This window comes from Leptosomus discolor, chromosome 5, assembly GCF_034619465.1.
Source record: "Leptosomus discolor isolate bLepDis1 chromosome 5, bLepDis1.hap2, whole genome shotgun sequence".
In the NCBI taxonomy this organism is placed as follows: Eukaryota; Metazoa; Chordata; class Aves; order Leptosomiformes; family Leptosomidae; genus Leptosomus; species Leptosomus discolor.
This window is the reverse complement of record NC_141395.1, coordinates 79,133,811-79,149,116: the sequence shown is the minus strand read 5'-3', so window position 1 is coordinate 79,149,116 and position 15,306 is coordinate 79,133,811. Positions and strand designations below refer to the sequence as shown.

Below are 15,306 nucleotides of genomic sequence, written 5' to 3'. Positions count from 1 at the left end.
GCTCAATGGAAAACCATATATTTTCACATATAGACAGGCTGACATAAATGTCTCAAAACATCTACTAAAGCGTCAAATTATTTAAAAGATTTCCCAGAGACACTGCTGCCCATAACACCTTGTTATTAGCATAACAACCTAAGAATACATAATTCTTCCCATACTTTGTGTGCTATGAAATAAAATAAATTACAACCTTGTGCCTCGCAGCAGCATTTGAATGCAAAGGACAAGAGAATGAAGCCTGGAAAAACTCAGGAACGGTCAACACCTAACTGGGAAATTTGGCCTACCTCTGAGTAATATATGGGCTGACCTTTTTCAGCACACCATAGCGGGCAAAGAAAAAGAAATATTTTTGTCTTTTCCAATGCCTTTGCAACCTGATGATCCCTACCGTTTTTGACTATAGCATCACAAATCCTTGCCAACCGCAAAATGGTGAAAAGAGAAAAAAAGAACGTCGTGGTTGATGAAATAATGTAAGACAGTCAATCTGTTGGGAGGGTTTACAGTGTATTGTGTTGGCAATGTTTTCTGACTGTGGGAAATACACGTTGCCTTACCCAGGAATTCCACCTGACTCGAGTTTATTTGCAATATCCACGTCCCATGACCAGACATCAAACTGCCACTTTCGCAGGCCCAGCACTCCACACAGAACCGATCCTGAATGTATCCCAATTCTCATGTCAATGTCATGCTTCGTTCTTGACCTAACGTATCTGTTAAACAAAACAAAAAGAAAAAAAGAAAAAAGAAAAGACCAGACTCATGAAAGTATATGCCGTGGTTTTTCATATCTTTTAGAAATGGGTACGATGTAAAATACATGATGTCATTTCTCATAAAGAACCACTTAGTCTGTGAAATGAAGAGATAACTTTCTAGTTAGCAAAGTATAGGAAGTGATAAAATGAGTCTAAAAGCCAGATTATCATTAAATGCTTAACTGCATGCAAGGTTCAGTGGCACAGGTTACTCCTATCAGACAGGAAGAGAGAGATAGGGAGAGAAAAAGATGTCTGAGTGAAGTGTCTGGACTCATTGAGTCCTTTAGCTTAGAATTATAAAACAGCATTCAACAACATTACAAAAACAGTTACCATGGAACCTGCAAATACTTTTATAGTCTATTGTCATTTTTGATTAATTTTCAATGTTTCAAAAATGTGACTTTATTGACTGAAATTTTCCAGAGTTACTCTTTGTCTAAAGGTGAATTATTTTCGGTGGATTTGGTCAGAACATCATTTGCTCTGTTACAATAGTGGCGTGATTCTAAAATCAGTTTCTTCCACTCTGCATGATGGCAAAGACCATTTCACCTCTTCAAAAGGAAACACATGTGGGCATATTTGTTAACGGTCTGAAACAAGGGGACTTTGTAGCAGCACTATTTTCATTTAATATGCTAATTGGTTATAGGGGGAATTTTACTGTCTTAAAATAGTATCTTCCTTTTCTGATACAAGACAACATATATCGTTCATAGCCACAGGCACCTTAGTAGTGTCTCAGACCTAGGACTGCCTCTTCCAAATCAGTACTGAGATACTCCAGCACATTGCCCTGGGAAGCTTGCAACTAAAATAATTGAGCTGTATCCATCGGGATAACAGAGAGAGCACTCTTCCAGTTCTGCCTGTGTGACAACAATTATTTGCACCAGAAATACTATTAGAGCTAGTGTTCATTAATATTTGAATAGTATGCTAAGGGCAGGAAAAGTGCTTTGCTACTGTTGGTCTACAAACAGGGCTGCTGTTTCTCTGTAGAATCCCAGTTCTGCGGTCACTGAAGTCAATAGCAGCACAGCAAGATCACACAACAGAGCAGGCAAAGAATAAACAACTCTATTTCACAACTCTGAAGCTAACTACTATTGCCTCAGACGCCTCAGTCATGACCTTGACAGACCCTCTCTAGAGGAGAAAAGGGTAAATTGCTTACTGCATTCAACACTTGGCTTTTCATTGTGGCAACGGGGCGTCAATTCAGTTTGTGGGGGAGGGAAAAAGAAAAGAAAGAAGAGTTTAAAAATGGAGATAAACTAGTTGTATAAAAATGTGAGGAATGAAAATAAGCAATTCATCTTTATTTCCCTTTCCTGCATATTCTGAAACCTTGGAGAAAAGCATGCATATGGCAACTCCCAGTGCAGTGGTTTGCCTAACAAGATCTGTTCATCATATCAGAAAAAGAACATATTTCAGATATCTAAAAGGAAGAGTTTTTTGAAAGTTAGTCATAAAATAATAAAAAAGAAGCTTTGAGAAGGGATTTATCTGCATTCTGATACTCCAAGTTTTCATTTACAAGGTTTTTTAATTGCTTTGCAAGTAAGAGAGCTTGAAATATCAAAATTAAGCAATCACCTGTCTCTCGAAGATGGGACATGGTAACGACTTCTCCACAGTGAAGCAGTGTCTTAAATGTGAGAGCAGCTAAGAGAAGTGAGCACTGTAATTTGTAATGTATTTTGAAGAATTTTTATAGATATGCCTCAAAAATATCTAAACTAACACTCCTAACTGTCAGAGGAATTACCACACAACTCCCCACATGATCATTTCCCCAGTCTGCATTTTTCTTTTGTTCAGACTAAGATAATTATTTCTCATTTTATGTCTGATTTCTTTGTCTTGAAATAAAAAGCTAATTGGATCCAGAGGAATAATTGAGCAAAAAGCATTTCATTGAAAAATGCACGCGATAGGACGTTAAGTTTAATAAAATGGTCTAATAGCATATATTTATCTAATATTTCTCTCCATATATATATATATATATACACACTTTATTAGACTCATTTAGATTTTCAGTAGTATAGTATTTAATTGCTAATGGATATTACTATGTAACGTTGGGCAATTACTAGCATTGGCAATCATCAATGGTATGGAATTTAACAAGTCCAAATTCCCAATAGAGTAATGCCAGGCAAAGTATAAGTTGAGAGAAGAGTGGCAGGAAAGCAGCCCAGGGTTCTGGGGGGTGGTGGTTGGCAGCAGGCTCAACAGGAGTCAGTAGGGTGCCCTGCTAGCCAGGAGGGCAAACTACATCCTGGGGTGCATCAAACATGGCATAACCAGTCGGACAAAAGAGGTGATTGTCCCTCTGTATTCAGCGTTGGTGCGGCCTCACCTCGAGTGCTGTGTGCAGTTCTGGGCCCCACAATTGAAGAAGGGTGTGAAGGTCCTTGAATGTCTCCAGAGGAGGGCAACAAAGCTGGTGAATGAGCTGGAAGGCATGTCCTGTGAGGAGCGACTGAGGACTTTGGGCTTGTCTAGTCTGGAGAAAAGGAGGCTGAGGGGCGACCTCATTGCTCTCTGCAGCTTCCTGAGGAGGGGAAGGGGAGAGGGAGGTGCTGACCTCTTCTCCCTGGGATCCAGCAACAGGATACGTGGGAATGGTTCAAAGCTGCACCAGGGAAGGTTTAGACTGGACATTAGGAAACATTTCTTTAGCAAGAGGTCAAACACTGGAACAAGTTTTCTAAAGAGGTGGTCAATGCCCCAAACCAGTCAGTGTTTAAGAGGCATTTGGACAATGCCCTTAAGAACATGCTTTAGCTTTTGGTCAGCCCTGAACTGGTCAGGCAGTTGGACTAGTTCATCATTGTAGGTCCCTTCCAACTGAAATATTCTAGTCTACTCTAGTCTAGTCTATTAATTTTAATTCGTATAAATTATAGTCTTGTATTTGTACCCTATGTGGGAACTAACACACAAGATCTCATTGGAGAGACCAGGTACAAATGCCAGTGCAACTGAGCAATGCATCCCTCTGTTTCCAGAGTGTTCACTAAGGATTGCTGGATTTTAACTTTTCTTTTGTCATAAAAATGTGATGATGGTCTGAAAAGCTTCAGCATCCTCAATCGGCCACTCAGGACTTCTGCATTTGTTCAAAACTTCACATAGCTGTGCTGTCCATACCGCCTCCTGCGTGACACTGCAGGCTCTAATCAGGGTCTTATCCCCCCTTGCCTATCCGTTGTCTTTCACAGCCTTCCAGCAACTTCTTCCTGTGTGCTGCTCAGGTGATATTTGATGTCAGCTCTTCATCTGCAGTCAGTGTGGATTTGGCTACCTGCCTGCATCCTTTGACTGAGGGCTGTTCTGTTTTTCTGTCTGATGCGGTGCTGGTGTACCTGCAGGGCCCTATCTTCACATCCTCTTCTTACTCGCCCTTCAGAGCAATGTGCTCTTATGTTGATAGGTAGGAAACTAATTGCATGAGGGGACCTGACTGAATCGAGCCACAGGCAGTCTGAGCTATATTTAAACAGGCCCTGTCCAGAACATGGATCAAGGCACAACAGCAATCTAGTCTTGCTCCCCTTGCTTTATTATTTGCAACACAAAACTGAGAGCAGAGCTGCTGAGAACCTGTTTGCGGAGATGTTAGTTTTCTCTAAGCTTTTGTTGTGGGGTTTAAATGGAATAAAGAATAAATGGTTGTAGTTTAAAACTGAGGTGACTGATTAGTGTGTAAAAAGCCATAGAATTATCCTTTTTGTTTAAAGTATGGAGTGATGCGGCGTGAAACAGATTTCTGAATTATGTAGAGAAGGGGACTTCACCATTGCCAACTCCAACACCCTAACAGCCAGACTACCACATACTTTAGGAGGTCTTGTTTATATATTGCTATAGGAAGAAATCAATTAAAAACTTTGAAACAAGAAACCCTGGATCATCTTCATCAATAGGGGTAGTTCTCCTTTATTTAGAAAAATCTTCTCATAAATAGTAGCATGTACTAGATATCAGAAAAAACGAAGTGTTCATTTTACATAAGCTCAGGTGTTCCACATCTTTAAGTTCTTCCATCTCTTAAATTTATTCAACTATCAGGGAAGCTTCTAATTAAAAAATATATATATATATATTTACTTCAACTGCTTTGCAGGCTTTCTGCAAATACTTTGACAAAGCACATGCATGAAGCTGCGTTATTGATGATTTATGAAGCAGCCCTGTTTACCTCAAAAGCTGTCTGATATATTATCAAGAGTGAGGTAACTGTGACTGATGCTATTTATGCCATTCATCTTATTTCAGTCAAGTCAGTGATAAAAAATTTGATTTTAATTGGATCTTGGCATTTCCTTCTGGCCAGATCAAATACCCTTGATGGGTATTTGATTTATGTGCTGTTAATTAGAAGCTTTCCTATTTGCATGTAGAAGGTGAGCCAAAAGTCAGAAATCTGCTTTTCAGACTTTTCTGTAGCTGCCAAAAATCGGAATGCCCTGGAATTCACACCTTGCAGGTTCAGACAGTGACACACTGGCTACATCTCTGCTGACCAGTTTGATGGTGAAAGGTCCTATCTGTGCTTTGAGATACTTAAAACAGCCCCAGAATGTTTTGTTGTTTTTTTTTTTTCCTGGTTCCAGTTTCAGCAGTTTGCATGTGACAAAGACCATTTCCAGTAGGCAACCTGAATGCCACTGCCTGGTTTTGGAAGCAAAAAGAGTTGAGAATAATGGAGTTGGCCAGTCTGTGACACTTTTTCTGTGACACTAACATTCCCTGGGGCTGTTGAATTTACCCATTAAGAAGCAGCCACTACCATCCTCATGCAGATGTTATAGGAAAGTCTGTGTATTCTGGTTGAAGTAAATAAGGGTCTTAGCTGACTGATTTGATCAGAAGGTTGGACTAATGATCTCCTGATGTCGCTTCCAAACTGAACTGTCCTATGATTCTAAGGTTCAATTACATAGAAAACTTTTTGGTTGGACTCAACACATTTGTGGAATTTTCCTAAATGAATTCAAATGCTTTTTCATGCTGACATGAGAGGGCAGTAGGTGAACTGAGGTAGGTGCTCTTTTCAGTGTGACTCTGGAAACTGTCTCATGCTTGCAAAGGAGATATCCATTATTTTTGAAAAGCTAGGTAACAGGTTGCACTAAAGTACTGAACAGTTCAAAGAATACAGCTCAGGTAATATGACTCACAGGATGTAACACCCTGTAGATGGACTTTACACAGCATTGAATTTACAATATGAGGTAGGTATTATCCCAAGAAGCCAGTTTAAAATATCTCCAGTGTGAGTTTACCTTGGGATTAAAGTTGGATTCCAATGTCAGCAGAAGCTATTATCTGGAGAAGTTTCATATCATCAGACTTACCATTAATATAACTGACTTGCTCTGAGTTTAGACAGATACTATAGCAACATGGACAGAATTAAACCACTGCTGTATTCCTGTTTCTTGCTTCTATCTGCTCTGAGAGGCAGGAAGATAATACAGCACAAGGAACTACAACCAATATTATCAGAAGTCTGCTTTTTCATTTGAAAACTATGTTATAAAAAGCTATATAGTTGTAAACACTCCTATGCCATCTTGCCAATATAGCTTTGATTGTGTTTGGCAACACATTCAAAGAAAAGAGATCTCAGAGGTACACGAACCTATTAATCTCTATCCAGTTCGATTCATATAGTCACCCAACAGGAAAACCAGGGAAAGATACACTGTCCTGATGCTCTATTAGTTCTCAGTCAGGGGCTGAAACGGACGTGTGGAAGTGATGATGTGACCAAGTCCCAGTGTGAAACCTATTCACTGTGACCCATCTGAAAAGTGCTGGCTGAACTTGTGACTATCTTGCAAAGCCCCTTTCCACCACCACACAGAAATGAAGGTAAGCAATAGTTTCTGGCTTTGTGAAGCGTTATTCTGTTGTCTGTGAATCAGGACTCATTCCATTGTCAGTGAGCCTTGTACATTATAGAAGAAACGGTCTGTGGAAGGAATCCAGAACTGAATCGATTATATTATTATATAATTATGTAATTAAATAATGATTTATTAATCACAGAATATGAAAGCAATTCCTGGCTGTTTCACTGCCTGAGTAACTTTAACAAACATTGATCACTTCATGATTATTTTTTTTTTTAACACTCCACAGACAAAGTTAAAAGCAGGATTTTGTGCTAAAGGCAGGAAACCTGCCAGTTGAGTCAGTGGGATCATCTGAAATAGTTGTAGAGTTTTGGGGCTTTTTCGATTGTTCTTTTTTGGTTTGGATTTGTTTAATTTTTGTTGTTGTTGTTGTTTAGTTTTCTTCTTTTCCTCCTCTTTCATGAATTACGTTAAAATTAGTAGTTAATTACAGATTTGTAATGAAGACAAGCTGTTATCTAGTTTCTGGAGTTTAGCTTACATTGTATGCTGGGCCTATTTCTTCTGTCATAATAATTACCCTTTCAGCTGGTATTTTAGTGGGAAACAATCCAAGAGATGAAACCACTCAGAACTACTTGATTTACCAAACAAATATATCCGCATAAAGGTCTGTTTGTATTTCCAGTGTTACATGGATTATTGTTAGATTTCCATTGTTATACCACAGTAGTGATCCCTTGAGGAGCTGGGCCTCACATAACCTTCCCCCCTGTCCTCGATCTCTTCCCAGTCACAGCACTTTTAGTACTAAGGACATTTGAGAAGGTGGTGGTGAAAGCAGCAACCTTCAACCCCTGGAGGCAGCTCCTATCACTTATGCTGCCACTGTGACCCAAGCTGGAGAGCAGAAGGGACATTGTTCATCTTAATATCTTGTGCCACACAGGCTGGTACATTCTACCCTTGTGTGCTTGTTTGTATTCCAGTAACTTCTGCCTGATGGAAGTTTTTACTCTAGGAAGAAATCAGGTTTGATTTGAAAACACTGAGGAACAGAAAAGCCATCACTTCTCTTAGTAATAATATTGCCCATTTTTAAATCTAGTGTTTTCTACCAATAAAATTTTTTATGTGCTGCTACCAGACAACTTCTCAATCCTTTTTTCTTTTTTGCTCAGCTAAACAGATCAAAATTCACAATTCCCTTATTTTAAAAGCACTTCCACTTCATAAATTTTTTTTGATGACTTTTCCCTGCTCCCTTACAAAAACGTTTAACAAGCTTTTTAAAATGAGGTCACCACACCAAGATTCATTATTCTCATCACGGTCTTGACATTGACAGAGTATACTTTATAATTCACAATTTGGAGGTACTCTTTCCCCTTCTTTAAGATTATTTCCTTCACCTCTCTTCACAGTCCTTCCTCTGCTTCCACTTTCTGTCATGCTGCTTCTCCTTTCTCCTTTAGCTCACTTTCTCTCTGAACTTCCCTCGCTATGCTTTGTATAGCTATTCCTCTTCTCACAGCCCAACCCAAAGAATGGAAAACCCCAGTGAACAAACATGCTAATCTCTTTCTGGAGCATCTTTCTGGTGATATTTAGAAATCATCTCAGTTCAAAATTACTTTTATGTACGGTATCTTTCTTTTATCTATTTTATATCCATTTTAATATATTTGAGGGAATGATTGTCTCACCAGATCTAACTTTATTTTGTTGTTAGGTCTTAAACTCACGTTCCATATTTGACTGTCAGCAAAGAGATAGCCCCATCTTGAATTTTATCACACATCTCATCCATAATCCCATCCATGTGGCACTCCAGCATGGCTTTGGAATTTCAGTAACAAGCAATAAAAATGCTGATAGCTGCTTTCTCCTTACAATATTTCCCTCCCAATATAGACATAAAGTTAAGATGGTTGCTCTTTGTTATAGATAATATCAGTTACAGATTTAGTTTCTCTGAGTGTTATCTCTGACACCCATTTACCTTGGGTGATAACTGATAAAATGAAACATTATCTTCTGATGACTAAACATTCCACTAGTATCACATTTCTATTAACTGTCCGTACAGACAGACATTAATACAATAAAAAGAGTTATGTTGCATGTGAAAAGGTATGAGAACCAGCTGAATAAATGAACCCTTCGTGAAGAGCTTGTTCTTGTTCTTTTTATTTTAATTTGCATTTCCAGCTGCAGCTAGAGTGAGCTTACAGGAGGCTGGGTTTTGCAAGACAGAGTTATGATTCTTGCTCATGCACAAATGTGATGAGGCAAAGCTTCCTTGCCTTAGAGTAAATATCAGATTTCATGGAATGTTGCCATGACTGAAAGTCGTATTTCAATTGTACTCAATGGTTAATGAGCAAAGTACAAAATTGTAATAACAATAATAACTTTCCTTTTGTAAGATTTGTGATAAGACACAGTGATGCAAAAAATCATCACAGAGAAAATAATGATCTTGGATTGTTTTGTTGAGTTCTGAACAGTTCCTTACACCTGTAAAGACAGAGTGGAGCAGCAAGACTCAAGTCTAGATCCTTAGTATATGAGCTTAAGATCAAGTTGTACAAGTCTCAACTAACAATCAGTTACCACTTTAGGTGTATGGATATGAGTCGTACGAAAACACTCTGAAGTCCCTTGTGAGTCAACCTGTCTATCTAGATTTATTTTACCTGTTGTGTAATGAATAGATTTGACATTCTTGTTCAATTCCTGCTGACCATGCAGACATCAAGAAGACTAGAAGGAAAATTCAGTAGTGGTACTCTGAGATGGCTGATTTTTGGGCACCACCTCACCAGAGGTGTTGGTGCTGAACCTTACAATGTTACCATCTACCTGTTGTCAATGGAAAGAACAGGAATCTTGGAGGACCTGCAGGGGAAAATCCAATCTGCCTAATATAAAACTTCCTTCCACATTAACAAAAACCAAAATCAAACAAACAAACAAACAAAAAACACCTTAAAACAGTACAAGAATCAGAAGTTATAAAAGAACCTGGATTGCTCTCCACAATTTAGTTGCCTAAAACGCAATTGTAGGTGGGATGTTGTAGCATAAATCCTGGATTTTGTTTTAATGTCTAATTCTTAAGCTAGGCTAAATTCTTGAACTAAAATATAGCTAAGATTTAAAAGCTAAGACATAAGTCTGCAAGAGGGAGAAGAAACAACTGTTCATGTAGGCTTTATAAGTAGTGAAATTTTTGGAAGTTTCATGTAAACATCCTCTGATTTGCAAGAAGGCTTTGAGTTCATCTATATATCTTCAATGTAAATGTGAAGTCTGAATGATGGTTTCTCATATCTTGGACCATCTCCCTATTATTTTGGACGTACAAAATACTTTAGATGAATATAAAAAATTTTGTAATCTTCAAAATGTCATTTCTAGCAGGTTTTTAATCTGATCAAATTCGGCAGTGACGGATACAGCAGAAACTCAGTTTTCTAAAGAAGGGTTCTTTTCTTAATTTTAATTGTGAGAGTTATCTACTGATTTAAGTTCTAATTAATAGACTGTAGATAACCCCAATTTCTCTCAGAAATGTGGACTGAAGTACTTGTAATATTCCATGGAAGGATTAGTCCTCCCTGTGAACTACACGAGCACACGTTAAGATAAGAAACATAAGGCTCCTATACTCTGAACAGGAAAGCCTGGGGAGAGAAATCATGCTCATTGAACAGCCAGAAATTCAGATACTGGGATTATCAAATAAATTGGAGGCAATCTGAACTGAACCACCCTGGGATGACCCAAGTCCTAACGGACTTTGGTTTCCCAGCTCCGACTAATATAACTGTCATTTAAGACCCTAAGAATACAGTACAACTTTTACTGGATTACTGCCTTTGAGAACCGGTTCATAAAAGGGCACCGGTGTGTTAGAGACTTCCACATGTGTAAGAAGATTCAGAGAAATTTACTATCTATCTTAGAAGAAAAATGACTTACAATGGTTTTGTTGCAGATGGTATTGCCAAGTAAATGCAAATGATTTTTTGATGTGTGCCTTCAAGAATTCTAACAATGCTCATAGGTTTTTTTCATCTCTGTGTTCTCTAATTCATGTTTCACTTTCACTGTGGGGATTCGAGAAGCAAATTACTGATTACTTTGTGCAACATTTAGACTGTGATCATTGAATCAACCTTCTTAGAGAACATTGTTGCATAATCATTATTCGGTTATATTTTCCATTAATTAATTTTTGGCAGATTCTTTCTCTGGTAAGATCTCAGTAATGTAGCTGCAGTATGCATTAACTCTTTGATGTACATAACGAGACATACTCAGATTAAAAGGGCAAAGCAGTCTGGAAAAGAAGCGGAGAGAGATTGGACAGCAAAACATCCATGGAAAGAGGAGAGTGCTCAGCTTAGGCAACACTGTTTTAGGGAAGACATCAACATAAGAAAGATTTGGAGAAGGGGAACTCAGCAACATGGGTATAGAGGATAAAAAAGATGCAGAAAACCTCTCTTGGAGCATTAGATGTCAGCCACTGTCACGGTAATTCATTGGACTAACTCTATACGTGAACTGCTGAAACATTGGTATTATTAATCCTAATTGCATCAAAATACAATAACCTATCAACAACACAACTATGTTTACATGATGGGAACATATCCCTTAATTAAATCTCTTCCAGTGCATGTGGACATAAGCACCAACCTAATTTAACATGTAAAATATGCTCATCTGGCAAATCTTAGTACCCAAGAATTTGTCTGTGAGCGAATTTCCAATCTAAAGTACTGCCACAGCTGTCTCTTTGATGTTTATATTACTGTTCTATTTTATTAAAGGGATTATAAGAAGCAATTTGATCTCCTCCTCCTGAACATCCCCTTAAAAATAACAGTAGAAAATAAGAACTGTTAACTGTGAAAACTATCACTCATAATGCACACACAGCTATGGTGCTACAGGCTTTGAAGCAGCACAGGTTAGTAAAATGCATTTAGTATCTGTTCCCATGCATTACATGGATCAAAAAAGTCCTGCCCTTTTCACAGTGATGATCCTGAAGTCTTTGAACCACCATAGGAATTACTTGTCTAGTAATAGCTTTCTCAGATAAGAAGTTCAGGACGCTGTCAGAAACAGTGAAACAAGAGGAAGAAGGGTAAAAAAAAAGCATTACCTGATAGTTTTGATCATGCTGAGCCCCATTTCAACACAGCAGTGTGCATGGTCCTGGCGAGGTTCTGGGAGCCCCGACACACAGTAGTAACAGTCCCCCAGGATCTTTATTCTGAGACAATGATGTTCCTAAATGTAAATGCATCAAAGAGAAATAAAAGATCTGCAGTTATTTTTTTCATAATTTTAAGGTGGATGTTAAAGTGGTTGAAAAAAACATACTGAAAGAAAAACTTAAAAACTTGTTGCTGGATGTTTCTTGCTTGTGATTAGTACGATCTTGACTTATTTCACCTTTGAAACAAAGTATTTTTACATTTTCAGTGAAAAAGAACATAGTGATTTTTGTGTTAAGCTAGTCAGAGATGTCCTTGCTGATGGTGAGAGAGGTTTCATCAGAGTTAGGCTGGAAGATAGGACAAGGATTCAGAAACACCAGCTGAGATAATGAATAACCCATTTTAGACTATGTTCCTCCAGGGCATCCTTTCTGCCCCCTTTTTACACTGGAAATAAATGAAAGACCTCTTTCCCCCCACTGATAATCCCTTTCCACCTCAAGTTTCCACTGTCACACTCAAGCATTCCCAACATCTATAGGAGCTGAGCAAGCACCTGCATACCAAGGATACCAAAGAAGGTGTCTTGCATTAGACTTGCACTGTAGAGAAATGACATTTATTTGGCATCCAGATAGAGATATCCTTCATCCTAGGAGCAAATGCTGAATTAAATTTCTGAAATACATATTAACAGTATCCTTATATACAGAAACAGCGCATTACTGTGTGATTGGATCATTATTTTAGAAATACCTGAGCTGCCAAAACTTTTGCCATGCCCAGACAATCAAACCAAGTGAGACTAAGGTTAGATGCAAAATGGCCCAATGTATCCTGCTGGCTTGGCACTCACAGGAGGCAACCAACGCACAGGACCAAAGACCATGATAATATGAGGACAGAGCTGCAAGTGTCTAGGGGCAGACACTATTACAGGTTGAGTCAGGGAAATGTTTTTATGATGGAGAATCACTGAAATAATAAGTGCAGTATTAGCACTCAATCAGTAAAGGCTCCATTGTCAGAACACTAAAATGAAGACCAGTCATTACTGGGGAATAGGATAAGGATCTGTAAAACCGGTTCATTAGATGACAGCAAAATTTCGCCCATGGTATTTATTACATTTTTTCTCTTCTCTTTCTCTCTGGTGACCTGTGGTGGAGGCTGCGCTAATCAAAGAAGCAGGGATGCACTAAACCAGCTGGGGAAGAGACAACTTTAAGTAGGCTATAGGAGCAAATGTGAACATTGATTGTGGCTCAGGAATTGAGTCCTGGCCAGATGAATGGGACTCCATTCCAGATTTTGCCTAGGAAGAATGAAGCTTTGTAGTCAACCTCGGACAAGGCTTTACAAATCCTAGAGTGGCACAGGGAACTTATACACTGGTACCCAAAGATTTTGCAGAAGTCAGCTGAAGCTTTAAACATGCCAGTGAGGGTAAAATCTGCTCTGGGCGCAGGGCCAAAGCAAGCTGATTCACCCTGAAATCTCCTTAAACCATCAGTAGGAGTTGGCTGTGTTTGAAGCTTTGACTGAGTCTCCAGCTAATACCATTACTAGCTAATACCATATCAGTGTGCGATGCCTCGCTGCCCAAATTTCACAAGGAAATTCAAAACTGAAATCATGCTTCTAAAATGTCAAAATTCATACATAACTCTCCTCTTTCCTTGTCCCCTTCTCTTCAACCCCTCTGCAGACCCATACAAGTGAACACTGGGTATCCTTCATATGGTTGCAACTGAAATTGTACATATTAAAATCCAACAAAACATTATTTTTTTTACAAATTTCCACCTCAATGGAAAGAATTAGAGATTTGATTTTACTGCACTTCCCACCCATTATTTTTCCATAAAGTTATTAAAATTAAGCAACAAGTAGCAAGGACTCAACGACATAAATCAGTGCATGTCAAACTGTTAGTGTTCTTCCTTAAGTTTCTCTCTATATTCCCTGGTTAGACGAAATGCAAAAAGATAAAGATGTTATAAAACACAGATTCCAAAGTTCTTTGGCTTTTCTAATAGTGCCATCCAGTTGATTCATATTCTAAGTGATGTCTGCTTTTACATCTACAAAGTAAAAAGAGCATTTATAATGTCATATTGGTTTGACTGAGGTGAAGTAAAGCAAAAGGCAGCTCTTTAACTCCATTCAGACTCACTACAAATACATTACGACTGATAACCTCATAATATAATAGAGAAAAAAAAAGGGAAAACCAGTCAATTTCCAGGAAAGAAAGACATGTCTCAAGTAGTATCACATTTTAGTATCGTAATTACATTTTTACATTCAACATTTATCATGCAGTCTTGCACCAGTAGTACCTGCCTATCCGATGATGTGGGAATCCCCTATTAAGTGAGCATCTAATTCAGCACAGTTAAAGAACAGAGTCTGCAACAATAAAAAAGCCTCAGCTGTTTGGTTCTTAATGACATTTAGACTGGCTGAAGTGCTGATTCCATTAAAGACAGACGAGACCTCTGTCACCTGGCTCCATGTCTCAGCATTTGCTGAAAAGCAGAACAAGGCAGGCCACTTCAAAAAGACGTGACTTTTATAAGAATAAGACAGAAGAATCTTAATGCATAACAAGACCTGCTAATGAAGGCCTGACGTATGCAAATGCGAATGTGTGTGTGTGACATAGGAAATCTGTTCAGCTACACATGAATGTACGCTTTTTCTTGTCATGATATGTCACCTCTACGCTTATTTGCCAAAGCTCACAAAGTCATCTATGGAGTGAGATATCCAAATGGAGATGATTATATATACGTGTCCATCTGCCAGCCAGCAGTCAAGGCTGCCATTACAGTCAAAGAAGAGTCAGGCAATGCAGTCACTGAAGCCTCAGGACCAATTCAACTCACAGCTGAAGCAGTTCGCTCGGCTTCAGCTCAGTTGACTACACACAAGCTTATGGTGCATTATTAAGACCCCTGGGTATGTGAGGCACCCACACAGGACTAATAGACATGACACAAGACATATGTCCCTCCGGAGCAGTGCAAGGGCCAGGAAATGTGTCTATTGGCACAAGAAGCCACAAGGAGCACTTACATGACTCCTTGTCTTCCTTATTTTTCCTGTTAGTCAAATCATTATGACTTAGATATGAACTGTGTTACAGTCTGACTATAATGTTCTTACCCTTTTTTATTCTTCCCTTAATATTCTCATCATACCTATTTCAAAAGTGAACTGTAGATTTTTTTATCACTCAAAATGTTTCAGCTAGAAGAGCATAATTCAACAACTGCCAGGAAGGACAGAGAGCTAACGGTATCTGCCTTTGGCAGAGGAGGACTGCGTGGTATCCTGAGATTCCCTCTGATAAATCTTTAGTTTCATCACATCTACAGTTCAGACTAGATGCTTTGTCAGGCTAGT

The 15,306-nt window shown here is 38.6% G+C and overlaps 1 protein-coding gene across 1 annotated transcript in view; it reads right to left on the bottom strand.

Moving 5' to 3' along the window:
• The window catches only part of ADCY8 (adenylate cyclase 8), a 127,013-nt gene that overhangs the window by 52,113 nt on the left and 59,594 nt on the right, over window positions 1-15,306 (bottom strand). Inside the window, exons 5-6 of the mRNA XM_086466217.1 lie at window positions 11,838-11,965; window positions 567-725 (exon numbers count right to left, since the gene is read on the bottom strand). Of these exons, the coding sequence (XP_086322343.1) occupies window positions 567-725; window positions 11,838-11,965 (287 nt within the window). The remainder of the gene's footprint in view (window positions 1-566; window positions 726-11,837; window positions 11,966-15,306) is intronic.